We start from the raw sequence: 22,377 nt of genomic DNA, 5'->3' as shown, positions 1-22,377 counted from the left end.
TATTGTAAAGTGTTACCAAACAGCTAACCAACTAACCAACCACCAACCAACCAACTTATTCTAAAGTGTTACCAAACAGCTAACCAACTAACAACAAACTTATTGTAAAGTGTTACCAACCAACCAACCAACTTATTGTAAAGCGTTACCAAACAGCTAACCAACTAACCAACCACCAACCAACCAACTAACTTATTGTAAAGTGTTACCAAACAGCTAACCAACTAACCAACCACCAACCAACCAACTAACTTATTGTAAAGTGTTACCAAACAGCTAACCAACTAACCAACCACCAACCAACCAACTTATTGTAAAGTGTTACCAAACAGCTAACCAACTAACAACAAACTTATTGTAAAGTGTTACCAACCAACCAACCAACCAACTTATTGTAAAGCGTTACCAAACAGCTAACCAACTAACCAACCACCAACCAACCAACTAACTTATTGTAAAGTGTTACCAAACAGCTAACCAACTAACAACAAACTTATTGTAAAGTGTTACCTACCAACCAACCAACTAACTTATTGTAAAGTGTTACCAAACAGCTAACCAACTAACCAACTAACAACCAACTTATTGTAAAGTGTTACCAAACAGCTAACCAACTAACCAATCACCAACCAACCAACCAACCAACCAACCAACTTATTGTAAAGTGTTACCAAACAGCTAACCAACTAACAACCAAATTATTGTAAAGTGTTACCAACCAACCAACCAACCAACCAACCAACTTATTGTAAAGTGTTACCAACCAACCAACCAACCAACCAACTTATTGTAAAGTATTACCAAACAACTAACCAACTAACTTGTTGTAAAGTGTTACCAACCAACCAACCAACCAACCAACCAACTTATTGTAAAGTATTACCAAAAAACTAACCAACTAACTAACTTATTGTAAAGTGTTACCAACCAACTAACCAACTAACTAACTTATTGTAAAGTGTTACCAAACAGCTAACCAACTAACAACTAACTTATTGTAAAGTGTTACCAAACAGCTAACCAACTAACTAACTTATTGTAAAGTGTTACCAACCAACCAACTTATTGTAAAGTATTACCAAACAACTAACCAACTAACTAACTTATTGTAAAGTGTTACCAACCAACTAATTGACAAACTTATTTAAATTTCTATCTATTCTAACTTAACAGATAGCTATTAACTTCAAAAGACTTGTAAAGACATGACCGTGACAGATTTGTGATTTCTGACTGAACTGTTCCTGTCAGCTTTAGGAGGTTGCACTTCCAACAGTGAAAACCTGAATTCTTCTTCATCTCGAATGTGGCCTTGACTGAACCAAATCCTATCTTGTAACTGTAGCCGTTATCTTGTGCCGTGTCCTTCACCGGCTCTATAAAGCTGTGTGTCGTCCTCCTCCTCTCCGCCATCTCAGCGGGAGCGAGTGAACATGCAGCGGGCCGTCCTGAAGCTCTGCTGTGGGATCTCTTATCCACATGTACGAAGCATGGCAGGTACTCGACCTCAACATGTGCATGAGTTTCTCTGTTCTGTGTTTTACTGTTTAGTAACACTTTCCTGGGTAACACTTTATTTTGATGGTCCTTTGCAACTACATGTCAACCAACTGTCATTACAGCATTAGTAGAGTATTAGTATAGTATTAGTAGACTGTCTAATATCTGCTAACTCTTTATTGTGATGCTCCCCAACAGACATTCTACTGACTATAAGTAACTTTGCAACTACATGTCAATTTATTCTAACCCTAACCCTACCAGTGTATTTATACTCTACTCACACTCTAATGAGAGATAGTAGACATGTAGGTGCAACGTTACTTATAGTCAACAGAATGTGTAAAAGGGACCATCAAAATAAAGTGAAACCCTTTCCTGTAGCTCAAACAGTAGAGCATTGGCGCTTGCAACACCAAGGTCATGGGTTCGATTCCCAGGGAAAGCAAAAAACTGATAAGAATGCTAATGTATATCTTGAAATGCAATGTAAGTCGCTTTGGATAAAAGCGTCTGCCAAATGCATAAATGTATTGCGTGTGTTTGTGTCCTGCAGGTCTGCAGCGTGCAGCTCTCGCAGCGTTCGGGCAGGAGATCTCCGTTCGCTTGCAGAGCCGGGGACACATGAGCCGTCCCGCATGGAGCCCGTCGAGATGGACTCGACACCAGGAGGAGGAGAGTGAGTCTGTGCATTCATATTTACCTTACAGTATTCTAGCAGATGTCTAAAGATGACGAGTACAATGAATGATGATTCTCAAAACAAAATACTGTTAAATGAAGTCTCTTCTGCTGCACTAAGGCTGCATTTTTATTTGGTCAGAAATACAGTAAAATTGTGAAATATTTTTACAATTTATAATAGCTGTTTTACATATAATAATATATTGTAAGCTGTAATTTATTCCTGTGATCAAAGCTGAATGTTCAGCCTCATTACTCCAGTCTTCAGCGTCACATGATCCTTCAGAAATCAGTATAATATGATGATTTGCAGGTGAAGAAACATTTATGACAATTATCAATGTTGAAAACAGTTGTGCTTAATATATATATATATATATATATTTATATATATATATATATATATATATATATATATATATATATATATATATATATATATATTAATTCAGGATTCATAGATAAATAAAAAATTCAAAAGAATAGCACCTATCGTTTGTAATATTATTAACTGTCAGTTTTGAACAATATTTTTGTGGAAACTGTGACAATCCGTTTTTCAGGATTCTTTGATGAATAGAAAGTACAAAAGAACAGCGTTTTTTTTATATATATTTTGTAACATTATAAATGTCTTTCCTGTCACTTTTGTTCAGTTTAATGCGTCCTTGCTTAATAAAAGTATGTTACTTTCAAAACAAAAATCATACTCATCCCAAACATTTGAACTGTAGTTTTTACTTAAATCTAATTTATGCTGCAATCAAGAAAATAAAACGATTTGCTGAAAGAATAAGAACGACATGTTTAGAATGTTTCATCTTCAAGACAATCTGACTGTCAATCATTTACTTGCATCCGATCACTCACTAACAGTGCAGAGTCTGAAACATGCATTCTTCCTTTTGCATAATTTCTTTTCTTACTGAATGTCATCAGAGACAGACCCAGCAGAGCAGAGGACGGCTGCATTGGCCGATGAGGACGTGTTTTATCTGAGACGAGGAGAAGAAGCCCTGAATGAAGCTCTAGAGATCGCGGAGTCCAAGGATGGATGGAAGCCTGAGATGGCCGAGGTGATTGTCTTTGAATTGAAACATTTTCCTAGTGTGCAGTTAGCCTGAGCATGTTCTCACAGTGAACGATGGATGTCTTTTCCCTGTAGAAGAACGGAGATGTGATCTATAGCAAAGTTCTCATGGGAAACCGGAAGGTTTTCCGACTGGAAGCCGAACTGGACGCGTCTCCAGAGGAACTTCACGACATCTTGTTCGTCCGAGTGGAGGAGATGCACGAGTGGAACCCCAACATCAGACGCATCCGAGTAAGACAACTTCAATGTGCAAACAATGAACGCCTTCCCACATGCGCTTGACAGCAGGGTTATTCAGAACTCAGAACTTTCTTTAAATATGTGGCATGTCAGTGAGAAAATATGGGCGACGAAATATTCATCATTTTGTAGAAGCATATTGTAGAAAAGCTATATCTACATCTTGCTCCGGCTAAAGAGACTTGTCGTAATTAATGGTGTGTTCAAGTCCTCCTGGGAAGTTCGTATTTACGAGGTGGAAAGTCGTGTTTACTTTCTCTCAGTTAATTACACAAAAATACAGCAAGGTTCTTAAACTATAGTTCTATCAAATGAAGAATGAAGAAATGTGCATCAGGTGTACTTTGCTTTTTTGTGTTTTTAATTAATTTATGAAGCCACATTGCAAAACGTTATTGTTACATATTAAATTTTTATAGTATAATGCCATCATATTCTGTGCAGTCACTTAGCTAACTTTGCTGTAAATAGAAAAGCAATATCACAGCTAAATACCTTTAAAGCTGCAGTCCGTTTTTTGGGTTAAAAATGATCCATAATAATTTTTTGAGCAAGTACATAACCAGTGTTCAAAACTCTCTTCTTGCCGTAGCTCGATTCAAACCAGTAAGCTTGTAATAATGTTTTTAACTCCAGTGGTTCTGGTGGATTTCCACGGGAAATTCGAGCATGTCTTTGTGTCGTTACATCACATCTGTCCAGAGTCTCGGCTAGTCAGCGATGAGTGTGAGGATGCTGGAGATTTATAGCCTTTTCTCACAGCACTGGATATAATTACACTGAGCAATTTGATGGCGGATCCAGAAAGGCTCAAACGACGATCACCAGCTGGAGATTCACCCGCTGTAAAACGCGAAAGACTTCGGACTTCGGAGCGACTACAGAACAAAAGAGACTGACACCGGCCCATGCGGAAACAAGGATAATATCGGAAGGGCATTAAATGTCACGCAATGCTGATAATGTTAACATTAACAATTTGAGAACACAGTATAATTTGCACGGTTTGTTGTGATATGATGAGCGATCGTTAGATTTAATCGGCGTGATTTACTGCAATGCTTTTATCCCATTAGTTGCTCAGAACAAAAGTGGATGTTACTTGTTCAACATCAAAAGTGGATGTTATAACTGCAATTGCAGATTCCGAACAGAGATGGAGACAAAGAGGAGAAACTACGGACTGCAGCTTTAAGTATTGTGGTATTCCACCATGTTACTCACATCGGGGCTGAAAGAAAATCCTGAGCTTCCCATTCGTATTTACGACATAGTTCATTCATGTGCATTCAACTCGTAAACAAGATGCACCATAAGACTTTGCAACTTGTAAATACGAACTCCCCAGTAGGACTTAAACGCACCATTAAACAAGCACATTTACTTCGCAGGTCCTGAAGCATGTGGGGAGGAACACCATGGTCACACACGAGGTGTCGGCAGAAACAGCGGGAAACCTGATTGGCCAGCGGGACTTCCTGAGCGTCAGACATTCATCGAAGAGCGAGTCACGTGTGTATTTGGGCGGAGCCGCGACGCAGTTCGAGTCCCTGCCGCCTCAGCCGGGGTTTGTCAGGTAAATGCAGCGCACATCAGAAAGGGTTAATTCAATTATGCCTTTGCCAAAAAGTGATTATAAATTTAAAGTAGTTAATTTCCTCCCCAGACAGCAACATAGTGTCGGCCCAGATGGACACGTGGATTGCACACTTTCCGGATGTGGGCCGGATCTGAGCCAACACTATGTTGATTTCTGGGTCGTTCCAATAACACGTGACGTCTTCTGTAAAATGCAAATCACATTTTAGACGAAATGTCTGAGCTTCTGTTTCCCTGCAAAATGATTTCAACGTCGTGATTAATTCAAGATTTTTTTTTTAAGGCAAGACACCACAGGTGAATTGGGAACAAATTTTAATGAATAGATATCACCTTATTTTCCCAGTTGATTTATCATAGTACATTAAGTCAGTTTTATGAAGTTTTCGGAAATGTTATGTTTGAGTATGCAAATGAGGCTTAACTGCATATTTGCTCACATTTGCATACATTTCCAAAACATTTGTTTTTCATTTTGTTGATATATTAGAGTTTATGATTTAAATCTCTGTCTTTAATCATAAAATACAGTCAACAGTCCAAAACTTTTATCAACAGAATAAAATATGATATACACTAGTCAACATTTGACCTTTCATCAAAGTTATACATGGATTTTTAACAATACCCGTTCTTGTCTTAGGACAACTTTGATTAACTTTTTTGATCCACTTCAAATGCTGACTACTGTACAGTATATATATTAGCCAAACGATGTATGAACAAACCCCTCCGTATAAACCTTCAGAATATAGGCCTAAATAGGAATACAACTGTAAAGTTTGTAGTAGCCTATTTAAAGCTGCTGAAGTGCAGATTCAAACAGATAATGTAATAAAATAAAATAAACACTTAAAGGGATAGTTCACTTTGAAAATAAATTTTGGTATGTTTTAGCTTACCTCAAGGGCATCCAAGATGTAGGTGTCTTTTTTTTCCGCAGTAGTTTCAATTTTGATATTTTTAGGTCAAACCGTTCTTGTCTGACAGTCATATAATGCAGGTCAACGGTCACTGTCTCAAAGAGCATGCACAAAGTCCAAATTAAAACAATTCCCCATCGTCCAAATTAAACAATTCCCCATCGTAAGTACACATTGATGGCCTAAGACACGAAACGAGCGGTTTGTGTGAGAAAACGAACAGTATTTATATCGTTTTTACCTCTTGAAAACAGCACACGTCCAAATGATCTGACGGCGCGGGCGGGTATAGATATATACATAGATGTCGCCTTGGCTACAGTTTCGTTCCAATGAACTGCAGTAGCGAAGGCGACATCTAGTGTATACATCTATACCCGCCCGCTGGCGGGTATAGATATATACACTAGATGTCGCTTGGCTACGGTTTCGTTCCAATGAACTGCAGTAGCCAAGGCGACATCTATGTATATATCTATACCCGCCCGCGCCGTCAGATCATTTGGACGTGTGCTGTTTTCAAGAGGTAAAAACGATATAAATACTGTTCGTTTTCTCACACAAACCGCTCGTTTCGTGTCTTAGGCCATCAATGTGTACTTATGATGGGGAATTGTTTCATTTGGACGATGGGGAATTGTTTTAATTTGGACTCTGTGCTTGTGTTTTGAGACAGTGACCATCGACCTGCATTATATGACTGACAGACAAGAACGGTTTGACCTAAAAATATCAAAATTGAAACTACTGCGGAAACAAAGACACCTACATCTTGGATGCCCTTGAGGTAAGCTAAAACATATCAAAAATTAATTTCAAAGTGAACTATCCCTTTAAATGCGCATTTTGGATATTTTCTGTCCAAAAGAAGACATTATTAAAGCAAAATCTCATAATTGACCAGTGCATGAAAAAGCAATGGCTATGTTTGTTCAATAGGGGTTTGGATTGATGAGAGATTTTAACAATTCCTTTTATGTAAATTCTAATTTGGAGTCACTATATAAAAATCTGAAAGTGTTTCCTCTCAGTCATTCTGTGAGTGTTTGTTGTTTAGGGCTGAAGACGGACCCACCTGCATCATCCTACAGCCGCTTCAGGATCATCCAGACCGGACTCACTTCATCTGGCTTCTCAACATGGATGTCAAGGTACAAAACACGTGTGTGAATTACAGGCTCGGAAATTAACGGGAGCTTGGGGCAAAAAACGCCACTAAAAAGAACAAAAAGATCAGATAAGGGTGCAAAACAAAAAAAACTAAATCTGTTTCGGCATCGCATTTATGTCATGTCAACGTTGCGTCAGATTTGTTTTTCAGCCTTACGCATTATAACCAATGACATACTAGTCAGGTCCGAATCTTCAAGATTGTGTAACCCTGTAGGCATTTTTGAGGAAAAGTTGTTATACCACATTTTTAGAAAGTTCAATGTCTCCTGAATAAGGATCCACCGTATAACATTGAAATAAGGGTCCCATTTTCTTGTAATTGTCATTGAAACAATAGGTGCATTATTCACAGCCAAAACACTACAGGTGGATAGGGTAAAAAATTTAAGTTATAGATATCACCATAAAACCTTTCCAGTTTTTCACTTACATAGAGACAGACATTTTTTGTATTACAAGTTTTCTGAAATGTCATGTTTACATATGCAAATGAGGCATACCAGTATATATATATATATATATATATATATATATATATATATATATATATATATATATATATATATATATATATATATATATAATTCGAGGGGCAGGCATACCAGTGCGCGGTTCTCCCTTTCGGGCTAGCCCTGTCTCTTCGCGTCTTCACAAAGGTTGTCGAGGCAGCCCTTGTTCCTCTCGACGACTGGCTGATCCTAGCTCACTCTCGAGACAAGGTTTGCGAACACAGGGACCTAGTGCTGCGGCACCTAGCTTGTCTGGGCCTTCGGGTCAACTGGGAGAAGAGCAAACTCTGCTCCGTGCAGAGGATCTCTTTTCTCGGTATGGAAATCGACTCGGTCGCCATGTGCGTGCAGCTTATGAGCGTGCGCGCGCAGTCACTGCTAATTTGCCTTCGTCAGTTCGAGGGCAAGAGTGCGGTTCCACTGAAACTATTTCAGAGGCTCCTGGGGCATATGGCATCCGCAGCCGCAGTAACGTCGCTCGGCTTGCTTCATATGAGACCGCTTCAGCTTTGGCTTCGCGATCAAGTCCCGAGGTGGGCATGGCAACACGGCACGCTCCGAGTCCCAGTGACTGCCGTCAGACCTTCACCCCGTGGACGAACCTCAGTTTTCTATGGGCTGGAGTGCCCATAGAACGAGTTTCCTGGCATGTTGTTGTATCAACAGATGCCTCCATAATGGGCTAGGGCGCCATGTGCAATGGACATGCTGCCGCAGGCTCCTGGACAAGACCCCAGCGCCTTTGGCATGTCAATTGCCTCGAGTTGCTGGCTGTACGTCTCACCCTGCACCGCTTCTGTGCGTTGCTCAGGGGTCAGCACGTATTAGTCCAATCAGACAATACCGCCACAGTAGCGTACATCAACCGACAAGGTGGTCTGCGCTCCCGCCGTATGTCGCAACTCGCCTGCCACCTCCTCATATTGAGTCAGAAGCATCTGAGGTCGCTTCCAGCCATTTATATCCCGGGAGACCTGAACCGTGCAGCTGATATGTCTCGGTTTCGGCCTCTCGCTGGAGAATGGGGACTCCATCCCCAGTCGGTTCATCTGATTTGGGATCAGTTCGGGGACGCACAGGTAGATCTGTTTGCCTCCCACGACTCTTGCCACTGTGACCTGTTTTATTCTCTGACCGAGGGCACGCTCGGCACGGATGCACTGGCGCACAGCTGGCCGCGGGGCCTCCGCAAGTATGAGTTTTCCCCCAGTGAGCCTTCTTACGTAGACTTTGCGCAAGATCAGGGAGGACGAGGAGCAGGTAATTTTGGTTGCCCCGTATTGGCTCAACCGCACCTGGTTCCAAGAACTAGTACTCTTCGCGACAGCACCTCCCTGGCCAATTCCTCTGAGAAAGAACCTGCTTTCTCAGGGACGGGGCACCCTATGGCACCCTCGTCCCGATCTTTGAAACCTCCATGTGTGGTTCCTGGACGGGACGAGGCAGGTTTGAGTACCCTACCACCAGCGGTGGTGGCTACCATCACTTCCGCTAGACTAGAGCATCGTCCACGAGACATGCCTATGCGTTGAAGTGGAACCTCTTTGTCAACTGGTGTTCTTCTAAACTTAAAGAACCCACGAAAGGCCCGATCAGTGTCGTGCTTTCCTTCTTGCAAGAAGGGTTGGAGCGAAGGTTGTCTCCCTCCACCCTGAAAGTGTATGGTGCCGCTATTGCCACACATCATGATGCAGTTGATGGTAAGTGCATTGGAAAGCACGACCTGATCATCAGTTTCCTGAGAGGAGCGAGGAGACTGAATCCTCCTCGCCCTCCTCTCGTTCCCTCTTGGGACCTCTCTGTGGTTTTAACTGCTCTGCAGAGTGCTCCCTTTGAGCCTTTGCAATCAGTGGAGCTTAAGTTCCTGTCAATGAAGACAGTGCTCCTGGTTGCATTGGCCTCCATCAAGAGGGTAGGGGACCTGCAGGCATTTTCGGGTGACGAAGCGTGCCTGGAATTTGGACCGGCTAACTCTTACGTGATCCTGAGACCCCGGCCTGGATATGTGCCCAAGGTTCCCACCACACCCTTTCGAGACCAGGTGGTGAACCTGCAAGCGCTGCCCTTGGAGGATGCAGACCCAGCCTTGGCACTGCTCTGTCCAGTACGCACCCTCCATGCTTACGTAGACAGGATGCATTGTTTCAGGACTTCAGACCAGCTCTTTGTCTGTCATGGTGGGAAGCTGAAGGGAAAGGCTCTCTCCAAGCAAAGGTTGTCTCACTGGATAGTGGACGCCATTGCTTTGGCTTATCAGCAGCAAGGTCGACCATGCCCCCTTGATGTGACAGCCTGCTCCACCCGGAGTGTGGCATCCTCTTGGGCTCTAGCGCATGGCGCCTCGCTAACAGACACATGTAGATCTGCAGGCTGGGCGACACCTAACACGGCCTCTGGGCGACCCCCACGTGTGTAGTCCACTGTAAGCCTCTCTGAGCATGTGTCTTTCCCTCGGCAAGCTACCTTGCCACCCCTGGGTTTGAAATATTCCACCTGCAGCTGGACACCCCAGTGATTCTCAATATGCAGCCCCCTGGGGTCATGTGTATTCCAAGTCCCCCCCCTTCGGGCTGGGCATAATTGCATATTTCCACTGATATATGCTTCCTAGTGTTCCTTGGCATAATTCCAGCAGCCATTAAAAACTATCCCTTTCATGTTAATGTTGTTTTTTCATTGTTTACATGTTTAAATATTCTGAGAATGCATAGTTTTAGTTCTAATGTTTAATGTTTAAACTGTAATAAATGCATTAAAACTTTTTTTTTTGGCAGCCATTTTGTTTTTATTGTTTATGACAAAACAGTGATGTTTACAACTTGTTATACGGCAGAAATGGATTCAGCACCTAAAAATCATATAGAAACAACACTTGAAGTACTTTTCCTCAAAAATGCCTACTGCATCTTATCCAGGGCTATTTATCTATTTTGGGACCTGACTATACGTTTCTGTTGAGTTTATGAATGCAGGGGCCAATCAGAGGCCTTAAGATTACTCACCGCTGAAAACCTTTGAATCCGCACTGCTTCAAGTTCTCTCGTCAATGAGAAAACGCAGATACGATGTCAGAGATTCATTTTGCACTAATTATAACTTTCTTTGCTCACTTTCTGTAAATTATTTTTTCCGAAGCTTGAATAACCATTTTGTTTTTCATGCTACTAAAATAGCCATAATTTACAAACGATTCTTAGCTTGTGTTGTCTGTATGACATGCCGTTTCCCCACACACAAAAACGTTTTTATGTATTTCATTCAACATTAATAATCATTACAAAATCGACAATAATGATTTTTTTTTCGTAATATTGCAGCCCTACATTTTATAGGCTATTTACATACAATTGTCTCAAATTTACCTGCACAGAAGCACTTCTGAAATGGCATTTAGGTGTCTTTACAAAGACTGTTCAATGCTGCTCAAAGATGGCATAAATGCATTTACACAGGATTTATAACTTGTACTTTTTTAGAAATAACTTAGTCAGGCTTTACACAGATTTGAGCAGGATTAAAGTCATAAATAATGCATCTTCTGTTCCACCATTACGCATGTTGATGTTAATCTGGTTTTATTGACAACAGTCTTCAGTATTGTGTTGAAGTGTATCAGATGTGTTGAATGTGTGCTTGTGTTTTCAGGGTTGGCTGCCACAGTCGCTAGTGAACAAGGCTCTTCCTCGAGCACAAGCGGACTTCACTAAACACCTGCGTCTCCACCTGACTGCACAAAACCCAGAACACAGGAGATGAGAGACGCTGAAGCTTCTGTCAGGCTTCAACACCGACGATATAGGAAGACAGACATGCAACATACACCTCAGATCACGACTGTACAGCAGATGAATAGTACCAAACTCATGGAAGTTATCGAAGATGAAAATCTGCTACTTGTGAAATTGATTTGACCATATGCAATGGAAATAAAAAATATTTTTCACAGTGCCACACTACCATTGTGTCTCTTGTTATGCTTTACAAAATCATAGTGGAGGAAACAGGGGCTGTTTTGAGGGTGAATAATGATTGAATCGTTTTAGGTGAACTATTCCTGTAACCTTCACCTTTCAGACGACTTGTTATCAGTCTGCACTCACACATCTGTGACATTAGCAGATGGATGATAATCTCACGTCAGTTTGACAGACCCTGTGTGAATTCACTGTGGATTTGACACTTCAAAGGGACTAATCTGGCATGTTGGAAGAGGTAGAGTATCTCAGGAGTGAACATTTATCTTTAATAGTCAGCTTTTAGAGAGCATGCAGGAGAATGACTCAAGAACATCAGTAGAGGACAATGACTCCATTCAATACACTGAAAAGACCTTAGACATGCCTCAGATCCACAATATAATGATGTCTGAACTTATCAAACACTCGAGGATTTTAGCACTTTATTTTTTAGAGAAACTAAAAGCAATAGTTTTTGCAGAAAAGCAAAATGTCACACAAATGAAGGAAAAATCTTTGCGCTTGTGATCACAAAGTCAAATATGCAGCATTTTTAGGTGCACTATTGATTTTACATTAAAAAAATTAAAAACAAATTACATTTGCATTCTCAAATAAATATGCGCGACTAACTGAAATTGCATGAAAGTTTAAAATGTACAAATGTTTTTAAAACTGCATGTTCACCAGGGCTAAACAGAAAAAGTTCTCTATTGTCAATAATGAATGTGTGTTGTAAATTATTAACTACATTCTCGAGCTGGTCTCTGAGCTCTGCTGGCTTACGTTAGGATGCGCTTAAAAAGTTAAAATCAATGCAAAAAAAAAAAAAATCTATATTCCACTTGCTGTACACACAGCAATGCAACATCTTCAGTTTCTGCTTGGGACGGGTGGAGAGTGATTTGTTTCCTCACATCCATGTGCAATCTGACTTTTTAATTTCTCCCCTCCAGCTGTCATAATGAATCAAAACGGGTTCAGATCAGCTGTTGTCATGAATTTGCTGGTATACTCCATTTTAAAAAATACATCATGAGTTCATTAATTTTTGTTTTAATAATAGTTACAAATCTGACAAGTTCTCGGTTAATAAACATTTAAAAATGTATGATGCAAATGTTTTTCTTTAGTCATATTGTTTGCTGAAGGCAAATGAAATATAAATCTCAGATATCAGCACTGAAGTTTGTTTCATGTCACATTAATACACAGCAAACCTGATATTCCTTCAGTGTGTATTTTTTCCACTTAAAGGCACACTACGTTAGCCTGGTTCTACCAGACTCTAGTAGTACATTTCATTTGTACAGAGAGTCTGGCCTCGCTCCATAGGCTATGTGCACAAGCGCCGCGACGAACTTCCGCTATTGTCAGTTGTCGGCATATCAGTTTCCGGTTTACGGCCGCTTCATCGGCATCCGCTGTAAACAAACAAGATGAGTGCTGCTGTTGTACGAAATAAAGAGATACTATGTGCGTGACACATCTAAGTTTCTAAGAACTGTAGGTGGATCTTACGGCCATTTCCCACATACTCCGTGTGCAGTGTGTGTGTGAGTGCGGTGCAGGAGCAGCACGCGCTATAGTGCTTCATATGCGTTCGCAGTGAATAACTGATTCACGGCTGTACCACAACAAACACTTACTATTTTTATTTAAAATCCAGAAGTTACGCTGCAACTTTTATTTAATAAAATGTTTTTTCAGCATTGCGATTCTCTTTGTAGCCTACACATATAACCTACACTCTTTAATGGACGCATGCACGTTTAAACACAATTTAAACAACGTAGGGCTATTATTCCATGCATTACTTATATTAAGTTGCTCAAGCAAGTGGTCAAATATTTAACTGTAAATTGACAAAAACAGCCGACTCTCATGCCTTTTCTTTTCCATTTAAATTTTAATAAAATAAATCTTGCATGTCACAAAGAACTTGTTTTTCCACCTCCACGAATGAGACTACAATTTATTTAATTAAACGCATTTATGGTGAAATTACTACATTTTCATGTCAATCTTTGTTCATTTTGACCACGAAACATGCGCTGTCACTTCAATTCAGAGTTTGCAGCACAGCAGAAATAGACTCGGTGCGGAAACGATCTAGATAAATTTTAATTTGTCAATAAATTGTAGTAATCTCACCATAAATGCATTTAATTCTATAGGCCTACTACTACTTTTCACAGTCATCTTTTTACTTTTAGAAGACCGGGGTAAAGCAAGGTAAACTACAATTTACTTAAACAAGGCGACATAATGATCAACACTCTCATTCGTGGAGGTGGAAAAACAAGTTCTTTGTGACATGCAAGATTTATTTTATTAAAATTTAAATGGAAAAGAAAAGGCATGAGAGTCGGCTGTTTTTGTCAATTTACAGTTAAATATTTGACCACTTGCTTGAGCAACTTAATATAATGGTGCCTTCACGTGCTATGGTAATTATGGTAAATACCAAAAGCCGACATGGAAAATGCACATGAACACCCCCTCATGTGGTATTTTCCACTGGGCAACTCGTAGAATATTTTGATGCACGAGTTGCCGAGATGAGATAACCTTTGACCTTTTCAAAATGGCGGAGAGCAACGCAAGAGTCGTGAATACTGTTAGCGGATAGTTTTTGTAGCCTATACAATGTTGTGTCATTAACGATTGTAATATAATGCGTTAACACTCAATTTTCAACTTCGCTGCAATTTCCTTGGTTCATATTTAATCATTTTATGTCATGTTTTATTTTTTTTTAATTATTAATTATGTTTTAATCATCAGAAAGCAGCACATTTACGCGTGTTTTTTTTTTTTTGTAAAGATAAAAAAGATACTACTGACACAGACCTTGCGGGTACTACATTACGACAACAAAAGCACTTGAACACAACACACTGGTAAATACCAGTTCACAAGTGGAAAATATCATCTTTTCCATAGCACGTGAAGGCACCATTAGTAATGCATGAAATAATAGCCCTACGTTGTTTAAATTGTGTTTAAACGTGCATGCGTCCATTAAAGAGTGTAGGTTATATGTGTACAAAGAGAAACGTTTACTTCCTTGTAGGCGGGTTCTCTGTTAAAGTTCAAAACTATTGGATCTGCCCAGAGTCGCTCAGGATCTGCCATAGCCAATCGCTAACGTGTGGCCGTGACGTATGTCATCATGCGCCGAAACCGGCCGGCGGAAACAAGAAGTCCAAATGATCAGAGGATTATGTTTAGAATAAGATGTCTGTCAACGAGAGCTGCTGGTTTTGTTAATCGAATTTAAGAGTTCAAGGAACAATTGTAAATTCTAAATGTATATTTGACACTAAGGACAGTGATGTATTCAGTCAACTGTCGAAGCTAGGTCTAATCATTAACAATACGCCGCTGCGGTCGTTTCGGATCTGCCGCAAATGCTGTACATTGATCACCGGCTACTGCGCGATATGGAAACAACTTTTCGGCCTCCTTCACTTGGTCCTCCATTAGTGCAACAAGAGGGGAGAAGACAACAACTATCGGCTTTGCATCCCTATCGTTCGCCTTAGCTAACTCATTCACCACTAGAACTGCCAGTCATTTTTACCGTTTTGAATTTTATATCTGCAATAACTTTGTTGAAAAAATAAATACAATCCTTCTGGTACCTGACTTTTCCTAAAAGTGTCTGTATTTTCATTTAAAATGTTTTTCATATAAATTACACATAAGGCAAAAAAAACAAACAAATGAACATAGCCTATTATTTACCTATTTCGGTCATAAACGGTCATATTGACCGCACTGAATTTCGCGGTATTATTATACCAATATACGCAACAATAAAATGTGGTAAAAAATACACTAAACATATTCAACACAAATCATTTAAATGTAATGATATTCAGAACAGAACAAGAATGTAAAAATAACTAAAGCCTTTAGTTATTTTTTCATTCTTGTTCTGTTCTGAATATCATTACATTTAAAGCCAAAATGAAATGCTTTATAAGCGAAAGTGAAAGTAAGCGGCGTTGGGCTCACGTAACTCTCTAATTAGAATCCAAATGTTTCAACATTTGCGATGTATTTAAACGCTAAACTATTCTTTATCATAGGATTTTGAACTTCACTCACGGTTCAATATCGACGGAAAAAATCATCACACGCATAAAATGGTACGAATTGTAGCCTACTAGTACTGAGAAGCAGTTGAATTTATATGTTAGGTTGACTATTTTATTATTATATTTTATTATGGCTATAATGAACAGGCTGCAATGCTGGAATATGGTGTGTGTGTGTCGGCGGGCGCGATCAAACAGTGGAAACATGAAAACATAGGCTATAGGCTATTTTGTTCAGGGCATCTACGAATATTATTTATTTATAAATTATAATTAAACTTGTTTAAATGTACAGTATGGTGTTGTTTTGTTTTTAAAAGACATCCTAGTACAATAAATGTATTAATCTCTCAATTGGGGATTTATCATTAAAGATAGCCCAGAGCTTTGAATAGCGATCAAAATGACTGCTTGCGGCAGTTTAGTAGTTATGGAATTCTGGCACGAATTCTAGTGCTAACGGAGTGAGCTGGAAATCAAACTTTTCCCGAACCCGGTGGGGAGGAGGGCCACAACATCATTGCCACCAATAAAACTTAGCAAACATTGTTCTTGCTCCGGCTTTAACTTCTGTATATTCGGCCGTTTTGCAACAAAGGACCGAATAGCTTTTCTCACATCTTTCTCCGCTGCCATTACTCCAACTCAAACTGACGCACTACATCAACGTCATCGTTCTCAGCCACTCCCTCTGTTCGCTGATTGGTCCTACAAAAAATTTGGTTCTGGAAACCTAAGAATATACAGCAGTCCCAGACGTAGTACTGAAGGAAAATGAAATTGAGCGGAAGTACGTAGGAGGGCGGAGCCAGGCTAACACTACGTAACTTCTGGCCCTCAAACTGCACACGGATAAGTTTCGGCTGTGCTTAGGCTCTGCGGATGAATATGATTCTTCACAATAGACAATGCTTCACAGTGAAATCTGTTAGAGAGCTACTTATCTGTTGAATAAAACTCCTTACTCTCCTGTTGAGTAATAAAACACATGAATCTCTGCGTCGCTTTTACAACATTTCTAATCCCTCAGTTCTCATCATCTCTGAAAAGCCAAACCTATGTTGATTCTTGTTTTATCACGAGCTCTGTCTCGTTCTCTTTCTCCAGCAGACACTCCTCCATTCGTTTGTTTAAAACAGGTGATACTCCCGAGATTTAGCAGCTCCATGAACACACACACACACACACACACACACACACACACACACACACACACACACACACACACACTTGTACATCTATCTTTATGATGACATTCATTGACACAATGCAATCTCTAGCCGCTTACCCTAACCTTACCCATCACAACTTAGTGCCTAACCCGACCCCTGACCCTAAACCGACCCTTGACCTCATTATAACCTTATCCCTAAAACCAAGTCTTGACCCTCAAACACTTTAAAGGCTCTCAGAAACTGAGGACTGGCCAACATGTCCTCACTTTACTCTCTTAGTCCTCACTCTAATGGTCTAAAACTCAAACTGGTCCTCACGAAGATAGTTGTACAAGTACACACACACACACACACACACACACACACACACACAAATCCTGACAGGTCTAAAATATCAACACTTATAATAGACTTACCATAGTGAATCAGATGTTTTGAAAAATCTGAATATGGAACAAAAGCAAGTCTATAACCAGACAAAATCAAAACTCCAGTTTTCTTCTCAATGTGTATATTTTCATGTATTTCATCATCCTACAACTTAAAAATTTAATAAATATTAACACTTAAAGCTCTCATTCACGTATATACAAGTACTATACAATACAGAAATTAGGTGAAACCACATGAGAGAGACGCTGTCATGAGCTCTGGACGCTCTCGCATCCGTCCTCAAACCTGCAACTATGTACAATATATACAAAACCAGCAGAAAACATCACAACGCTTCAAAGCTAGCTCAAACAAACACGGACGAACGGCAGGTCATGCATCAGAGGTGGCTGGTGTTGTTTCACAGGTGAGCTTGTTAACATCAGACAGGAGCACCAGAGACGTCTAGAACGACGAATACACTTGCTTTGTAACACTTCAGTAGAATGCATTAAAGTAAAATTCAATGCACAGATTAGAATAATAGCTAGAGTTGTTTTAGTATTATGTATACTAATATAGTATAAGATTATAAGAATTAGAATGTCAATTTTAGTCATTTTGTCAAGTGCTTTTGCCATTTTTATTACTTTTTTTTCAATAAAGCATTTCTAAATAGCTAAAATTCATTTTTATTTCAGTTTTAGTGATTTTAGTATTTTAAACTTGTTTTAGGTAGTTAGCAAGACAGCAGTTTTAAGTTAAAAATTAAAAATCTTATATTTTATTTCAGATTTGACTGAAAATGGGTTTTAATAGTTCTAGTTAACAATAACAACCCTGTTGTAAGCATACAGCATACGCTCAGTATATTCTATAGACTTAAAAATAGCATATGAAACATTAGTTAACGTGAACTAACAATGAACAATGCTTTTACAGCACTTATCAATCTTAACATTAGCTAATGAATGCACTGTGAGCAAACAATGAGCAAATGCACTTTTATTAACTAACATATAAACTGAAATAAACTGTGTTTCTCAGGTCTAACAGTAGTTTTAGCAATGACTAATAAATGCTGTGTAAATCAAGCACAAAACTACGTCAGAGTTACAAAGCAAACGTACGTAGCTAGAGTCAAAGTAACACTGCTATGATCTACGTGGCGTACTGGAGCCACACACACACTAAAGACCGGATTCTAGTAGTTCTGAGGACACAAAACAACACGGATTCATCTGGAAGTCATTGACGGTTTAAATAACAGCACCTTTCATCGTTTCCTTCCGTTTCCACATGTAAAGCAGAGGATTGTGGGAAGAGCAGCGGATTTGTGGTTGATGTCGGTTCGTTCTGAGGTAACCAATAACTGAGTTTCTGATTCACTGACGATCATGTGACCGGCGAGTCCCTTTTCCTCCGGGTCGAGTCTAAAGTGGCGTTCCGGTTCTGGAGTCCGACTGGTTCCCGGCTGGGTCGCGTGACGGGAGCGCTCGGCGCTGGAGGTAGAGGAGAGGTGACGGACTCCGGTCGGATCTGGAGCGGGACAGAAGTGCTGGAGTCCGCTTTCGGGCTGGCTTTAGTGGTGTGGACCAGTGGAGGCGTTTCGGGACTCGTCTGGAGCAGAGGCGGGAAGGTGAAATCCGGAAGCCAAGAGAACGGAGGATGCAGATCTGGAGAAACGGTACTGAAGAAACCCATCTTCCTGTTACAGGACTCACAGCACAGCTTCTGATAACCCGGGATGGAGCAGTACCGAGCCAGAACCTCCATCTGACAGAAGATCGACTTATCACCCAGACACGGCTCGTCTGCGGGAGACACAGTGGAAAGACAACGTTTTTGGACATGAACCATAAATACTTTAATCAATCAATCAATTAACTAATAATTAAAATACAATAGAATCATACAATGTGAACAGGGCCTAAAATTTATATTCACCAAGCGCCAAATGCGAGTAAAAATCGGCATTGACGAGTGTGTGAAACACTGTCACTCGCCAGTTGGTCGGTATTATTTTTATGAATCCTAACAATGCATGAACATGAACGAACGTGAACACACTCGGGATAGTTGACGGACCAGCGCTGCATCGTCACAAAATTTTAAGTAATGCTTTGGTAAAATTTGGTTATGTCTTAAGTGAACATAAACAGTTGAGAGTAAATGCATGTGTGTCAGTATCAGTGCATTAGATCAGTGCATTCACTCTTAAAGTGACAGTAGCCTAATATTCCTGCTAATATTCCTGCTAATATTCATGCGGTTTTTAATGATTATCAATCAACAAAAGACAAAGAACAATCACTCACTGCTCTTACTGAATAACTTTTGTTACTTTAATAAGGATGTTTAATTAATACAGTGAAGAATATGCAGTTATTTTACATTTGCTTACTTTATTAAATTTCTCGACCCGAGAGGCACAGTTTATTTCATTTGCATCTTTGCTATATTTGTGCTTTTGTAATTCATAGCATTGTTATTGTTTTTCTAAGTAATAAAATTAATTACTGATTTAAGTATTGCTTGTACAGTGCAAAAAAGCTATGTGAATTTTTTTTTTGAGAAATAAATTACTAATACTTTTAATCATCATTAAATGAATCAAAAGTGACAGTAAAAAAAAAATCTATTTCAAATGCGTTTTTTTCTTTACTTTCTATTCATCAAAAAATCCTGAAAAATAAAATGTATCAGTTTCCACAAAAATATGAAGCAGCACAACTGTTTTCATCATTGATAATAATCATAAATGTTTCTTGATCATCATATTAGAGTGATTTCTGAAGGATCATGTGACACTGAAGACTGGAGTAATGATGCTGAACATTCAGTTTTGATCACAGGAATAAATTACACTTTACTATATATTCACATAGAAAACAGCTGTTTTTATATAAATTTTTACTATTTTTTTGATCAAATAAAAAATAAACCGGCTGATCACGGCAGTGAATAGAAACAGAAGTGGATCACTGGCCTGATCAATGACCCGTCAGCGTCTGTATCGACGAGACACTTACTAGAGAGTTTGTCCACAGTGTTTTCCGGCAGCTTCTCCTCAGTGGTGAAGTTCTCCAGTAAATCTTTAGTCGGACTGGGTAAAGACGGCTCTCCTGGGAAAAACACACATTTTCTGTCAGACGGGGAGTCACTGCTTTCTCAAGCCAACATAATATTTTTGTGCAATTTCATTTTATTTTATTTTTTTACAGTGTATTGTTTCTCTGATGGAATATTTCCTCTGGTTTCAGACTGGTTCTCAGACAGAGAATCGAAGCTGAACACAGTTTCAGGAGGTTCAGTCTAGAGCGGCTGATTCTCATGAGCGTCTCATATGATCTCAGGTCTCTTGTGGTTCACACTGGTTCACACTGATTTACACTGGTTCACACTGGTTTACACTGGTTCACACTGGTTTATACTGGTTCACACTGGTTCACACTGGTTTACACTGGTTCACACTGTTTCACACTGTTTCACACTGGTTCACCTGGGCAGGGAGGGAGTTTGCAGATGGACACAGACTGGGGTTTTTCTGCGTCACACGGGCCGGCGCTGCTGTCGGACGGTCTACAGATCACCTGTCTCTGCTGGATCCCTTCGCCACAGCTCACCGAACACTGGAGGACACACAATCACAATCATAATCACAATCATAATCACAATCACAATCACAATCATAATCATAATCACAATCATAATCCCGTTTGTCACAGCAAGTAATATACGTCATTTCACCGTCTAGATTAACAGAGTTAGACCCGATGTAGTCCGGCTATGAGTAACACACTAGCCAAAATAACCTTGAATTTGGTAACATGTCGTTTTAGCCCAAATAACTTGCGAGATGTTTGATATTTCATCATGTAAGCAAAGTCAACAGTGATTACTAGGTGTTTGGTTTCATTTCTTCACTCATTTAATTTCTTTGTTCTTTGTCATTTCTTTGTTATCTAATTGATTGTTATCTAACTATTCTTGGCCGATGGTTTAGACGTCTATTAGACTTTTTATTACTTTAAAAAATAATAACAATACTATACTTAGCTAGAAATTAATACTTAAAAGCATTCTACGAGAAACCAAATTAAATCGGACAAAAATCAACACATAAATAAAAATGTGATGTACATGCATGTACTGTATATTGAGATAAACATGTACATTTAATAAATATATATTTATATATGTTATCTGTAATTTTTATTATTCTATTCTATGATAATATATTAATGTATTTAGAAAATTATTTAACTTAAATATTTAACTTGTATCAGAAGTTTGACCTTCTGACTGAAGGCAAGTTATGTGATTATCTTATCTGACTTATCTGTTAGTGCGTGTGTGTGTGTGTGTGTGTGTGTGTGCGTGTGTGTGTGTGTTTTCATATTAAGCGTCTGTCCTCTGTTGTGTTGAGAGGGAGTGTCATTGATTTTAATGTGTTGACAAGAAATCTTTCAGCCGTTTGCTGTAACTAATGAACTCTCGTCCTCAAACCTTAAGCATGATGTCATCTCCCACTCACGGCAGATTCGCAGCCACAAGAAAATCATGGATGTGAAGCGTGAAAACGAATGGCAGTGATAGACACGAAACTAGTCCAAACTCTATTGTACTGTGGTTTCCACACCATTAAACATCACAAGCTCGCCCCAGATTAACACGCGCTCCAGAATACAGTGTTTACAATAGAGCGAGTCGTTCAGTCCAACACAAAGCTGACAGTTTCCTCCAGCTCTGTGAACTTTTCATGAATAAGCTCATCTGAATAAATGAAAATAATAAGAAAACAAGCAAAAAACAGAAACTGTGTTCAAAGCAGCGACATCCACATCAAAGCTCTCTCTCTTAAACACACACACACACACACACACACACACACACACACACACACACACACACACACACACCTTTTTCAAGCTCAAACAGCAACATTACACGTGTTATACTACCTGTCACAATTGCGACCATTAACAAATTTACACGTCTTACAAACAAAATATATATGTAGGAGTATAATTCTCAAAATATATCA

General features: G+C 39.5%; 2 protein-coding genes across 3 annotated transcripts in view; one reads left to right on the top strand and one right to left on the bottom strand.

The window, feature by feature from the left end:
- Window positions 1-1,490: 1,490 nt before the first annotated feature.
- On the top strand, window positions 1,491-11,677 carry star2 (steroidogenic acute regulatory protein 2; the record flags this gene model as incomplete). Its single annotated transcript, XM_081392684.1, has 7 exons — window positions 1,491-1,497; window positions 2,057-2,179; window positions 3,124-3,260; window positions 3,350-3,508; window positions 4,909-5,093; window positions 7,097-7,190; window positions 11,367-11,677. The coding sequence occupies 7 exons, from the start codon at window positions 1,491-1,493 to the stop codon at window positions 11,475-11,477; spliced, it is 816 nt and encodes a 271-aa protein (XP_081248810.1). The 3' UTR covers window positions 11,478-11,677.
- Window positions 11,678-17,456: 5,779 nt separating this feature from the next.
- Window positions 17,457-22,377, bottom strand: part of adamts14 (ADAM metallopeptidase with thrombospondin type 1 motif, 14) — a 76,491-nt gene continuing 71,570 nt past the window's right edge. For both annotated transcript variants that reach the window (XM_081392821.1, XM_081392822.1), the window contains exons 20-22: window positions 20,833-20,962; window positions 20,363-20,455; window positions 17,457-19,144 (exon numbers count right to left, since the gene is read on the bottom strand). In XM_081392821.1, coding sequence (XP_081248947.1) covers window positions 18,726-19,144; window positions 20,363-20,455; window positions 20,833-20,962 — 642 coding nt within the window. In that variant the 3' untranslated portion in view covers window positions 17,457-18,725. The remainder of the gene's footprint in view (window positions 19,145-20,362; window positions 20,456-20,832; window positions 20,963-22,377) is intronic.

Source organism: Scardinius erythrophthalmus, assembly GCF_964197995.2.
Source record: "Scardinius erythrophthalmus genome assembly, chromosome: 18".
NCBI classification, from domain to species: domain Eukaryota; kingdom Metazoa; phylum Chordata; class Actinopteri; order Cypriniformes; family Leuciscidae; genus Scardinius; species Scardinius erythrophthalmus.
The sequence above is the reverse complement of the archived record's forward strand: the minus strand, read 5'-3'. Positions and strand labels throughout refer to the sequence as shown.